An 11,758-nucleotide genomic window follows, 5' to 3' on the forward strand; every position below is an offset into this window, starting at 1 on the left:
TCCAGACAACAAGGACCCCATTGCTGCCCTCAATTTTATTTTCTGAACTAAACATGCTAGTCCCGTGGAGGTCACCGAGTGCTTTGGTGAACACTTAATACACCATTTCTTGGGCTCTCAAGTAGATCACACAGAGTAAATGCTAAATAAAGGTCAGTTTCTACCTCCAGGATTAGAGGCCTCTCTCATGTCCATCAGGTACAGAGCCGCCTACACTCTAACTACTGTGTAAGCAAGCACGTGTGTTCATTGTACTCCTAGGTAAGGAACTTTCTGCAAAAGTGGAAAATATTTTTTCCAAATTTCACACAATTGTGCAAAATCTCTGAAGAGAAAAAAATTAGCACTTTAAAGCAACAAAGATAAATCATGGTGTTAGAATCACAAGGAGGGGTCGGGCACGGTAGCTCACGCCTGTATTCCCAGCACTTTGGGAGGCTGAGGTGGGCGGATCTCACGATCCTAGGAGTTAAAGACCAGCTTGGGCAATATAAGGAGACCCTGTCTCTACAAAAAATAAAGAAATTAGCCTAGTGTGGTAGCATGTACCTATAGTTCCAGCTACTTGGTGGGGGTTCGGTGGGGGAAGGATTACTTCAGCCCAGAGGTTGAGGCTGCAGTGAGCTGTGGTCACGCCACCACACTCCAGCCTGGGCAACAAAGCGAGACCCTGTCTTCAAAAAAAGAATCACAAGGAGAGATTTCATTAGAGTTTAATAGTAAATGTATTTGTGTCCTTTCTGCCTAATTCCAAGAGCCCTCTCACAATTGCTAAGGAAAAGAAACATCATCTGATTGTTGGCTGATTTCTGTTTCAGGTGTGTGAATATCCCGATGGAACCAAGTCTTTGAAACTGGGAGACTTTGGGCTTGCGACTGTGGTAGAAGGCCCTTTATACACAGTCTGTGGCACACCCACTTATGTGGCTCCAGAAATCATTGCGGAAACTGGGTAAGACTTCTGGTGGCCCTGGTTAGTACTTTAACTTTGGTGAGAAAGGTCTGTTTTTGTTGCTATTGCTGCTTATATATACAGTTGGTGAGAAAGGTCTGTTTTGTTGCTATTGCTGCTTGTGTTTACAGTTGGTGAGAAAGGTCTGTTTTGTTGCTATTGCTGCTTGTGTATACAGTGCCTCCTGTGAAGGTGGAGAGTGGAAAGAAGTGAGAGTTGCCTGCACCATGATTTTGACTTCAGGAAGCAGACTTTATGCTTACCTGGCCAGATCCCTGGCCTGGACTTGTGTCCCAAGGTCACTCTTGAGAATATGGCAGTAGTCACCAAGACTGTGGTTAGGTTGGCAGAAACAGATGTTTTTTCTAAAGCGTGATTCATTCATCTCTATGTGAAATGAAATGAATAATTTACACTAAAATAATCATTTTCCTAACAAATAAAGGCAATACTCCAGTACCATGGAAGGTTCTTGCGAGTCATCATTTCTCTCCCCCTCACCCACTTTGTTTTCCTAGCTATGGTCTGAAGGTGGACATTTGGGCAGCTGGCGTGATCACATACATACTTCTCTGTGGATTCCCACCATTCCGAAGGTAGGCGGCCTTTTGGGCGACGTATTTGAATTGCAAATGCTCTCACTTGGGTCCAGAAGCAGACACGTTGCTCCTGGAAGTCAGAACTGTTTGGTCACTAAAAATGCCAGTTAAAAATTACATAAACACCTTTCACTTTTTAATTTACAGCCTATTAATGTGTATACTCATTAGCATACTTTGGGTGTGAGGTGAAGGCCTTTGCTTTGTGTTTGGTTGGTCCTCTGAGTTTCCAGTGTTCATTTTTTCATAAAAATAAACCCATAATACAGTGTCTACTGTGTCCAGTTTCTCCATCTTTTCAAAGCACAGCAAGATTTAAAGAGCCTTGTGAAGCAGTCCGAATCCTTCCAGGTATGTCATCTTCCAGTTCTTCATAGTGGTCTCTCTCACTCAATTAGACAGCAGTTTTTATATCCTCTTTCCAAAGCATTCAAGTTTGTTCTCATAGAAACAGGATCTCTTTCTTCTTAAAATTCATTTTATTGATTCACATGACATTTAATTAAGAATAGAATTACAAACACTTGTGGTATAAATAGCCCTGGGAATACACAGACTGACTGAGTCTTGGTAACCATTTGCTTCACATGGTGGGAGCAGAGATGGCCACTGACAATGGTCAGGGTGTTTGAGCAGGGCACGGGAGCACACTCATTGGCCTGGCAATCTTTGTGCAGGGAATGAGTGAGGGGCTTCAGCCACAGCTCTTGATGAGTTTCATCTCCCCCTCTGGAGCAAATGAATTACTCTGAAGCAGAAGTTCATCTAACCATGCATGTTCTGTTTTCTTCTGAGTTTTCTTGACTTCTTTTCACTTTAATCTCTTCCTTTGTTCATTTTTTAACTCTCTAATGAGTAGCTACTGTGTGCCAGGCATGATTTTAAGTGCTAGGAATAAAGTGGTGAACAAAACCTGAGGTCGTGGTTTCCCTTAGTTTATTTGACTAGCCATAACAAAATATCATATACAATGTGGCTTATAAACACCAGAAAATTCATCCTTCCAGTTCTGGAGGTTGAGAATTCCAAGATCAAGGTACTACAGATTTGGTGACTGTTGAGGGCTCACTTCCTGGTTCATAGAGAGCCATCTCCTCACTCTAGCCACATGCAGTGGAAAGGGCAAGGGAATCTCTGGGGTCTTTTGTAAGGGCCCTAATCTTATTCATGAGAGCTCCACCCCTAACAATAGCATGGCTGCCCAAAGGTCCCATCTCCTACTACCATCACATTGGGCATTAGGTTTCAGCATGTGAATTTTGGGGAGACATGAACATTTAGCCTATGGCTTGGTGTTTATAGTGTTGTACTGGATCAGTAAGTGAAAAATGGTTTTATCTTCTTTTCCCTCCAACATTTTATTATGAAAACTTTCAAACATACAGAAAAGTTGAAAGGATTATCTTTTTAAAATTCTCAGTTTTCCCATTGCGTTGAATAGTTTTCTAATTGGCATTGCAGTAAACATAAGACTGACAGATGTTAGTCTCTACTTTTGAAAGCCTTATGCTATAGATAAAGACACACCTCACAAGACTATTGATCAAAGAGAATAAGCAGAGCATGAGGGAGTGCTTAGTTCAGGGCTGGAAATCACAAGGATGTAGCATTCATGAAAGATGTAGCATTTGAGTGAGACCTTTGTGGTATTAGTGGAGTTTTTATAGGTGGAAAGATACTTCCATCTGGCCGTCGACATCGTGGCCTTCCACCAAAGTCATTGACTAGGTGGGTTACACAGACTGTGGAATTACTGTACATTTCAGTTAGCTTTTGCTGAGTAACAAACTACCCCTGAAGTTAGGAGTGTGAAACAATTGCATGGATCAGTTGAGTGAATCTTCTGAGCTGGCTGGCTCAGTGGGGGCTTGATGCCCTAGGATGGCCCCACTTGCACCCCTGGTAGGTTGCTCAGTGTCCACTGGGACAAGAGAGATGACTTGGCCCTGTGCTTTCATCATGCAGGGGCTGTCCTGGGCTTCCAAAAGAGTGGATGTAAGATTCCCCAAAGCAGCCAGAGACAGGGCAAGTTCTACTCCCTGAGCACTTCCTCAGCCTCTGCTCACCTCACACTTGATGTGCCGTTAAGCAAATCAAGTCAAACAGATAACCCGAGAGTAAATGTAGGAGAAAATGAGCTAAGTATATAGTGGGAAGGGAATAATTTGTGGCCATTTTTAAAGTCACACCGGGCCTTGGCTGGTCTCAGTGATGTCATGTTTTGGGAGTTGGTCAAGTGGAGAAGGGGAATGCATCTTGATGACAGGTGATCCTGGGCCAGTTACAGCAGAGTTCCCTTCCCTGGCTAACCCAAGCTGGGATCAGCTGGGAAAGGGTCTTGGGGGATGAGTTTGAGAGGACTGTGTGCTCACAACTCCCTCTAGTGTTTGCAGTTGCCGATGCAGCCTGAGAGTTTTTTCTTTCACTGCTTTTTACTTTTTAACAAAAGTGAGACTCAAATTGAAGAGGATGCATTTATCATGGATTGATACTGAACGGGGAGCAGCTTTTTCGTGGGGTCTAGAGATAAGTTTGGCTAATCAAAAGCAATAAAGCTACATTCTGAAAGCTGCTGCCCTAATATGCTGCCTTCAGAAGCAGGTCATAGACCTCCAGGTAGCTTTTAAAAATTAAGACAGCGCTTTCCCTCTTTTATATCATATTGTATGAAAGAGAATCTGTAATGTTAAACACATGTTACCGAAGTGTCTTCATGGCATACAGCGACATTCTGGGTAGATTTTATAACCTACTATAATACAGAAATGTATGTCATTAATTACAGACATGGTACTTTAAATTATGGTAAATAAGTTTGGTATAAAATAGATTGTCTACATTGGTACTTTAAAGTCCTTCACATATTTCAAAATAGTCTCTTTGTTTTATACAAAAGACAACTTTAACCCAAAGCATTTAAACTAAAATTGTTATTTGGAATTTACAGTTTTAGCTTCTCTGACTGTAGCATCTTTCATTCTTTCTTCTTCAGGCTTTTCAGGTTTTAGTTGTAGTTTGACATGTGTTCTCTTTCTAGTCTTTTTTTTTTTTTTTTTTTTATAGGCAGGATCTTGCTCTGTCACCCAGGCTGGTGTGATCACAGCCCACTCCAGGCCCAAGGAATCCTCCCACGTCAGCCTCCCAAGTAGCTGGGACTACAAGCACACACCACCATGCCCAGCTTTTTTTTTTTTTTTTTTTTTTGGAGACATAGGGTCTCACTTTGTTGCCCAGTCTGTAAATTTTATTTTTTAATCTTTTTAATTTATTTTTTAAGAGACAGGGTCTCTGTTGACCAGGCTGGAGTGTAGTGGTGCAATCACAGCTCACTGCAGTCTCCAACTCCTGGCTCAAGCAGTCCTCCTCCCTCAGCCTCCTGAGTAGCTGAGACCACATGTGTGCACCACTATATTGCACTAGTTGTTGAAGTTTTTCGTTGAGATGGGGTCTTGTAGTGTTGTCCGGGCTGGTCTTGAACTCCTAGCTTCAGGCAGTCCTCCCACTCCAGCCTCTCAAAGTGTTGAGATTATAGGTGTGAGCCACTGTGCCTGGGCCATTTCCTTCTAGTCTTTTTCAATATCAGATTGATCATTACCGAGAAGTAGATTGGTTTTTCAGAGGCACCCAAAATTTTAGTTGTTGTCTAAGCAAGTCTGCTCTTAGGGTCACTGACAAAAAGTATTATTTGTATGACTATACTGAAATTTTTGTTTCTCTTAAAACACACACAAAGTGCTGTAAGTGGAATGTTTGAACATCATTTGGGAAATAGCTTACAACATTTTCAGGTTTACCTTTTCTGAATTATAATGCTTTGTCATTGAAAAGAGAGCGTGTGCACAAACTCTTTTGTTATTTTTCAAGTTTTTCTTAACGGACATTTTTAGACTTACAGCACCTTGGTCCAAAGGCTATATTGTTTTAGAATTTAAAAATGCCATGAAGGATCTCAGCCAGATTGTGGAGTATCAGTGTGATACCAAATCCAGTGTGGATTTAATCAGAGCAGCTTTTCTTACATGACTGCTAAGAAAGATAAATTAGCTTTCTGTTTTTCTAGTGTGGGGCAGGCCCCAACTGTCAAAGCTCTTGCAACTAACAGTGGATACTTCAGGGTCCCATTCTCATTGCTGAGACACCCTATGGTTTTGTTTGTTGACTCAGGGTATTTTGCCAAGAACCAGCTGCTATAAATGACTGCTGTGCACACACTTCCAGCTTTTTAGCTATTTATTAACAAAATAAAAGCTATATAGATTAACAAAATAAAAGATATTTGAGATTCCAGAAAAAATAAGGGAGAGGTGAGTGGAATAATAGATAAGGGTGACTGAAAAGAATGATTGTGGAAATAGCTCATTTTTAATATCTTTTTCTAGCATCATGTGTTGAAGCCCTCTGGTTTTCTTAAGTTTTCCACTAAATCTAATAATCTTAGATGTATTCTGTACTCACTTTGAAGGAGCAGCAAGCTGAATTCACTCAGCAAGGAAATAACAGTGAAAAGGAAAGAAAACATTTTGACACTAAGAAACGTGTGTGCATTCATAGGAAATCACTCTTTGGGACAGTAGTGGGAATCCTGGCCCAGTTATCTGTCCTGACTTTCGCTCCTCAGTGTGCCTCTTCACCAAACTCCATGGACCAGTGGGTGTCCATTCAGCTGGGCTTGCTTTTTTTATTTTTATTTTTTATTTAGGTTCTAGGGTACATGTGCCCAACGTGCAGGTTTGTTACATATGTATACATGCATCATGTTGGTGTGCTGCACCCATTAACTCATCATTTACATTAGGTATATCTCCTAATGCTATCCCTCCCCCTCTCCCCACCCCATGACAGGCCCCGGTGTGTGATGTTCCCCTTCCTGTGTCCATGTGTTCTCATTGTTCAATTCCCACCTATGAGTGAGAACATGGGTTGTTTGGTTTTTTGTCCTTGTGATAGTTTGCTGAGAATGATGGTTTCCAGCTTCATCCATGTCCCTACAAAGGACATGAACTCATCCTTTTTTATGGCTGCATAGTATTCCATGGTGTATATGTGCCACATTTTCTTAATGCAGTCTATCATTGATGGACATTTGAAATAGGAACACTTTTACACTGTTGGTGGGACTGTAAACTAGTTCAACCATTGTGGAAGACAGTGTGGCGATTCCTCAAGGATCCAGAACTAGAAATACCATTTGACCCAGCCATCCCATTACTGGGTATATACCCAAAGGATTATAAATCATGCTTCTATAAAGACACATGCACACGTATGTTTATTGCGGCACTATTTACAATAGCAAAGACCTGGGCTTGCTCTTAAATGTCGTGAATATTTACAAAGCTCACAAACTCTACTCTTTTTTTTTTTGAGACAGAGTCTTGCTCTGTTGCCCAGGCTGGAATGCAGTGGTGTGATCTCGGCTTACTGCAACCTCCACCTCCCAGGTTCAAGGGATTCTCCTGCCCCAGCCTCCTGAGTAGCTGGGATTACAGGTGTGCACCACCATGCCTGGCTGATTTTTTTGTATTTTTAGTAGAGACAGGGTTTCACCACATTGGTCAGGCTGGTCTCAAACTCCTGACCTCAGGTAATCCACCCACCTCGGCCTCCCAGAGTGTTGGGATTACAGGCATGAGCCATCACACCCAGCCAACTCTACTCTTTTTAATAGGAGAGGAATGAGGGAGCCATGTCATCACAACAGCCCTAGAATTTATTGCTAGACACTGTCCTGAATGATCTGTTTCTCAGGACACCATGCTTGCCCTCGTTCCCCTTTGAGGGGGTTGGTAGCAAAACCCTGAAGGCTGGGTGAAGAAATTTCAAGAATGGTTTGCACACTTGCCGGGTAATACTTAACTTGCACTCCTGGATTTTGAAGTTGACTCCAGTAGCCCATTCTGAGCTTTCTCATGGGGCCTTGTAATGGCCTGGAAAACTAGTGATGCTGTTCCTCACTGTAGCCATCGATGCACCCACCAAGTGAGGGGGCTCTGGAGGTGAAGTTATATGGGAGGTTGGGGACGTCTTCCCCAGTGGTGTTTCCACATTTGCATGACATCATTCATGAGAAGTCAGGTCAGCCTGTATTCATCAGGCACTAACTGTGTAAGTGCACCTCCGAGGGTGGGTCAGTCGGGCGCAGGTGGGAGGGAGCCCCTGTGAGCTGCTGATACGAGTTTGCCCCAGCCTATGCCGTTCTGCTTGGTATCTTGGGTTGGCCCTTCCTCTCAGACTGAGCTTAAATGACAGTCAGTTTCCAACGGTGAACTAATTATTTCATGAATGTTTATCCAGATCCTGAACTCCTTATGACTTTTTCATATGTTGGCAGTTACACTGATCTTTGGCTATTAAATTGGAAAGAAGAAGGGAAAGGAGATCGGACTTAGATTTTCTGCCTTTCCTTTCTTGTTGCCGTGACAGCTTGAGGGCAGATGCTGATTTTTTTCCCTCCGAAATGAGGATTTCCATTATTTGTGGATTCAAATATTTTCTTGAGTGTGTGTGTGGTAAATATACATAACAAAATCAATCATTCTCACCGTTTTTAAGCCTACAGTTCAGTACCACTAAATACGTTCACACTGTGTGCAAGAATCACTGCCGCCCCTTTCCAGTACCACTAAATACGTTCACACTGTGTGCAAGAATCACCGCCGTCCCTTTCCAGAACTTTTCCACCTTCCCAAACTGAAACTCTGCACTCATTAAGCAAATGTTTGAGTCATTGTCTCTGTCTCTTTAATTCCTTGGCCTATGGAAATATTCTTTGGCTCATTGTCTAAAAGGAGAAGTTGTCATTACAAATGGAATTGAGATACATAATTGAGATGTGGAATGCCCAACTCAAAGCCAGAGACTGGACTCCTTTCCCCACTCTTCCCGTGGACATTTTGTTGAAAAATTCTACGGTGACTGACTTTTCTTCCATTTCTTTGTCACTGGCTTAGTGAGAACAATCTCCAGGAAGATCTCTTCGACCAGATCTTGGCTGGGAAGCTGGAGTTTCCGGCCCCCTACTGGGATAACATCACGGACTCTGCCAAGGTACCCTCCAGGCCTGTTTCTGTGGGTCGTATTACGTTGTGGGGTCCTCACCCATTGCACAGGGCTGTAGCCATGCTTGGTATTGCATTCCAGAAAGTTCCTTGGCTTTTAATGTGTGGTTGTTCTTTTAAGTTCATCCCATGGTATGGTCTCTGAAGTTCTTGGCCAAATTCTTAAAGCTGCACTGGTCATCTTTCTGGTTTCCCTCCATCCTCTTGTGCTCCTCTAAGCTCTCAACATCCATTATTTCATTTACTCAAGAAATATGTATTGGGCACCCATCAGGATACAGGGATGGACTCATGAAACACACTGAATTGCCAAAAGGAAAAATTCTGCAGTTTTAGACTGTGGAATAATAACAATGACCGGCATTCTTAGGGGAGAACATCTTAGTTTCACATGGACTCACGAGAGACTGTCTTTTCTGTTGCTCTGCTTATAAGGCATTAGGAGAGTAGGTATAATTACGTTTTAGTGTGAATCAGTTAGCAGCTGTGCTGGCTCTTCTCTGACGTGCTTGCCACAAACTCAGATTTCTGTATTTATGCTGGAATTACCTCCTTTCTCCTCCTCTGTGGTCTTACTTGTTTGTTTATTTGTAGGAATTAATCAGTCAAATGCTTCAGGTAAATGTTGAAGCTCGGTGTACCGCGGGACAAATCCTGAGTCACCCCTGGGTGTCAGTAAGTACCCACATTCCCAGGGAATGGGCATCACTGTGCTCTGGCCAACAGCACAGTTCCTCACTGTGATGTTTGCATCTGCAAAAGTTATGCATCCAAGCTCCATGGTAGATGTCTATCTGTCCCATTGAGCAAGTAGCATGAAGATGGCTCCCCAAGAAAGCAGTTGGCACTAGGGTGCCAGTCTTAGACCCTGCTCCGCGAGTCACCTGGGCAAGTCACTGTCCCTTTCTGGGCCCTGCAAAATGGAGTTGGCCACAGTGCTCTTTCAGGAGGCTTTTAGCTCTCATCTTCTGCGGTTCCGGGGTTTGAGAGTTTCCAGGGTTTGCCCTGGAGAGGAGCCTGTTTCAGACTCTGATCTTTGCGCCTTCAGGGCACGTGCTCTCAGGAGACCTCCTGCTGTTGATGGGGAGGCTGAGACAGGGTGGCTTCAGAGCTGGGTAGAGACACATGATATTGACTAGAGTTCTCTCCCAGAGGCTCAGGTGGTCTCTAGGAGGGAAACATGATCCAATAAATGAGGACTGTGGAAATTACATTTCTTCCATTTCCCTCATTTCTGGGAGGCTCCAGGAGAGTGAAGTTAGTTTAATTAGCCCAGGGCTTTGTTGACTCGGGTTGGGAAGCTCCCTGTGTACCTCCACTGCCCCACCCACCCGCCATCCGGGTGCAGTTTCTCTGGACCCTGCTTGCTGCTCTCTTGGGCTAAATGACGTGGTTCTTGGATCAAGTAGCTAAGATACATTTTTTTTTTTATTATAAGCAATAAAGACTAACAACTAAATGAATTCTTGATTAAAGTGAAAAACAATTACCTTTGATGCTTCCATGGGTGGGATCATACTAAATCGTGTGCCTTGGGTGAGGGTCTCAGTAGCCTAAAGTGTGTCCTGCTTTGTGTCCCGGGAGACCTGTGCCCTCTCCTGGGCCTCCTCTAGTCCTGAGGGGCAGAGGGAATGGTGTGAGGTCTTTCTCAGGGTATGGGACTACTGAATAACAATAGTTATTTTTGAAAGATCATTGCTTTCCTAATTCTGTGGCTAAGAGGGGCCCATTTAGGAAGAGGTCAGGAGGGTGGTTCAGGTGGGGAGGGGGACTCTTAAGGAAAAGACAACTCAAAGGGGAGGATGGAAAAAGCATTGTATTTGATTCTTTTCTTTCCTGTAGGATGATGCCTCCCAGGAGAATAACATGCAAGCTGAGGTGACAGGTAAACTAAAACAGCACTTTAATAATGCGCTCCCCAAACAGAACAGCACTACCACCGGGGTCTCCGTCATCATGGTGAGTGGAAGGCGGCAGCGTCTGGCCTGACTGCAGAGCTGGCCTTGAAGTTTTTGAATTAGGTAGCCGGGAGCTGCCCTCACTTGGAAGTTGGTGCCTTCCGTGGTCCTATTTCATATGAAGATTTTCATATGAAGATTGGCTTGGCATGTGGAGGGCACTCGTCTGGCAACTCCCAGGCTTCGGGCACTGTGTGGAGGGGCTTGTGCAGGGAACAGCAGGGCTGGTGTGAGGGGTCCAGGCGTCAAGGAGCTCCTGGCCAGGCTCTCTGGGCAGCTGCTTCCACTCTTGTCTCTGCCTTCTCATCTGGAGAGACTCCCAAGCCCTGGCGGGATTTGTTGTGTTAGGAATTAACTCCCTGCCTACTCCAAGGCCTCAGAAATAGATTATTAGAGATGTGAATTATTTTTTGAGATTTGGGATAAGAAACAGCCAAAGCTAAACAAATTTCAGTTTTAAAAAATCACTGTTTTATAAAATACAGTTTGGGGCTTTTAAAAGTACAGAACCAAGGAAAAAAATATATATTCGTTTTTCAGGGTTGGTAACATTTTATGAGATGTCAGTGACAATGATGGCCTTATTTTTTTAGCCTTTTCTTCTTCCAAAATGTTTCTTAAGGCAACTTTCCTAAATACATAAACACAACAAGTTAAAATGAAAAGTGACATGAGAGTAAATGAATCAAAAGGAAAAAGCATTGAACCAGAGGTGAGGGCAGCACACCCACAGCAGCTGTCCAGGCCTGAGCCAATGCAACCCTGGGCCGGAAGGCTAGCTCACCATGAGCAGGTAGAAGCCAACCAGCCACCCAGGCAGGGACCTCGGTTCTCCCCACGCACTCCCAGGAGCAGGGAACAGGGGCGGAGCGGCCTTTCCCAGAGCTGGAGTTGGCTGGAGCGGCTTTCGAATCAGACCTGCTGAGGTGATGGGCGTCTGCGTTTCACATCTGGGCCCCCCGTGACCACACTGAGTCCTGACAGCTAAGGATGGGCCACCTCCACAGCTCCGTCACTTGTACTTGGGACAGGCCTCTCACCCTCTGGAAGGTCCTCCTTGTTTCCTACCCAACTAGAAGGGAAACAGTGGCATATTCTCATGGTACATGGTTGTCTGGGAGCCTTACCTAGGAAGACAGGGGGTCTAGATAGAAGCTATAAGGAAGCCACACTCATAACCCACATCCCCAC

At 44.0% G+C, this 11,758-nt stretch overlaps 1 protein-coding gene across 6 annotated transcripts in view; it reads left to right on the forward strand.

The window, feature by feature from the left end:
* The window catches only part of DCLK2 (doublecortin like kinase 2), a 182,405-nt gene that overhangs the window by 159,902 nt on the left and 10,745 nt on the right, over positions 1-11,758 (forward strand). For all 6 annotated transcript variants that reach the window (XM_032148125.2, XM_032148133.2, XM_032148141.2 and 3 more), the window contains 5 exons: positions 819-952; positions 1,471-1,548; positions 8,502-8,598; positions 9,204-9,284; positions 10,452-10,568. In XM_032148125.2, coding sequence (XP_032004016.1) covers positions 819-952; positions 1,471-1,548; positions 8,502-8,598; positions 9,204-9,284; positions 10,452-10,568 — 507 coding nt within the window. The remainder of the gene's footprint in view (positions 1-818; positions 953-1,470; positions 1,549-8,501; positions 8,599-9,203; positions 9,285-10,451; positions 10,569-11,758) is intronic.

This window comes from Hylobates moloch, unplaced genomic scaffold (genome assembly GCF_009828535.3).
Source record: "Hylobates moloch isolate HMO894 unplaced genomic scaffold, HMol_V3 SCAFFOLD_3, whole genome shotgun sequence".
Taxonomy (NCBI): Eukaryota; Metazoa; Chordata; class Mammalia; order Primates; family Hylobatidae; genus Hylobates; species Hylobates moloch.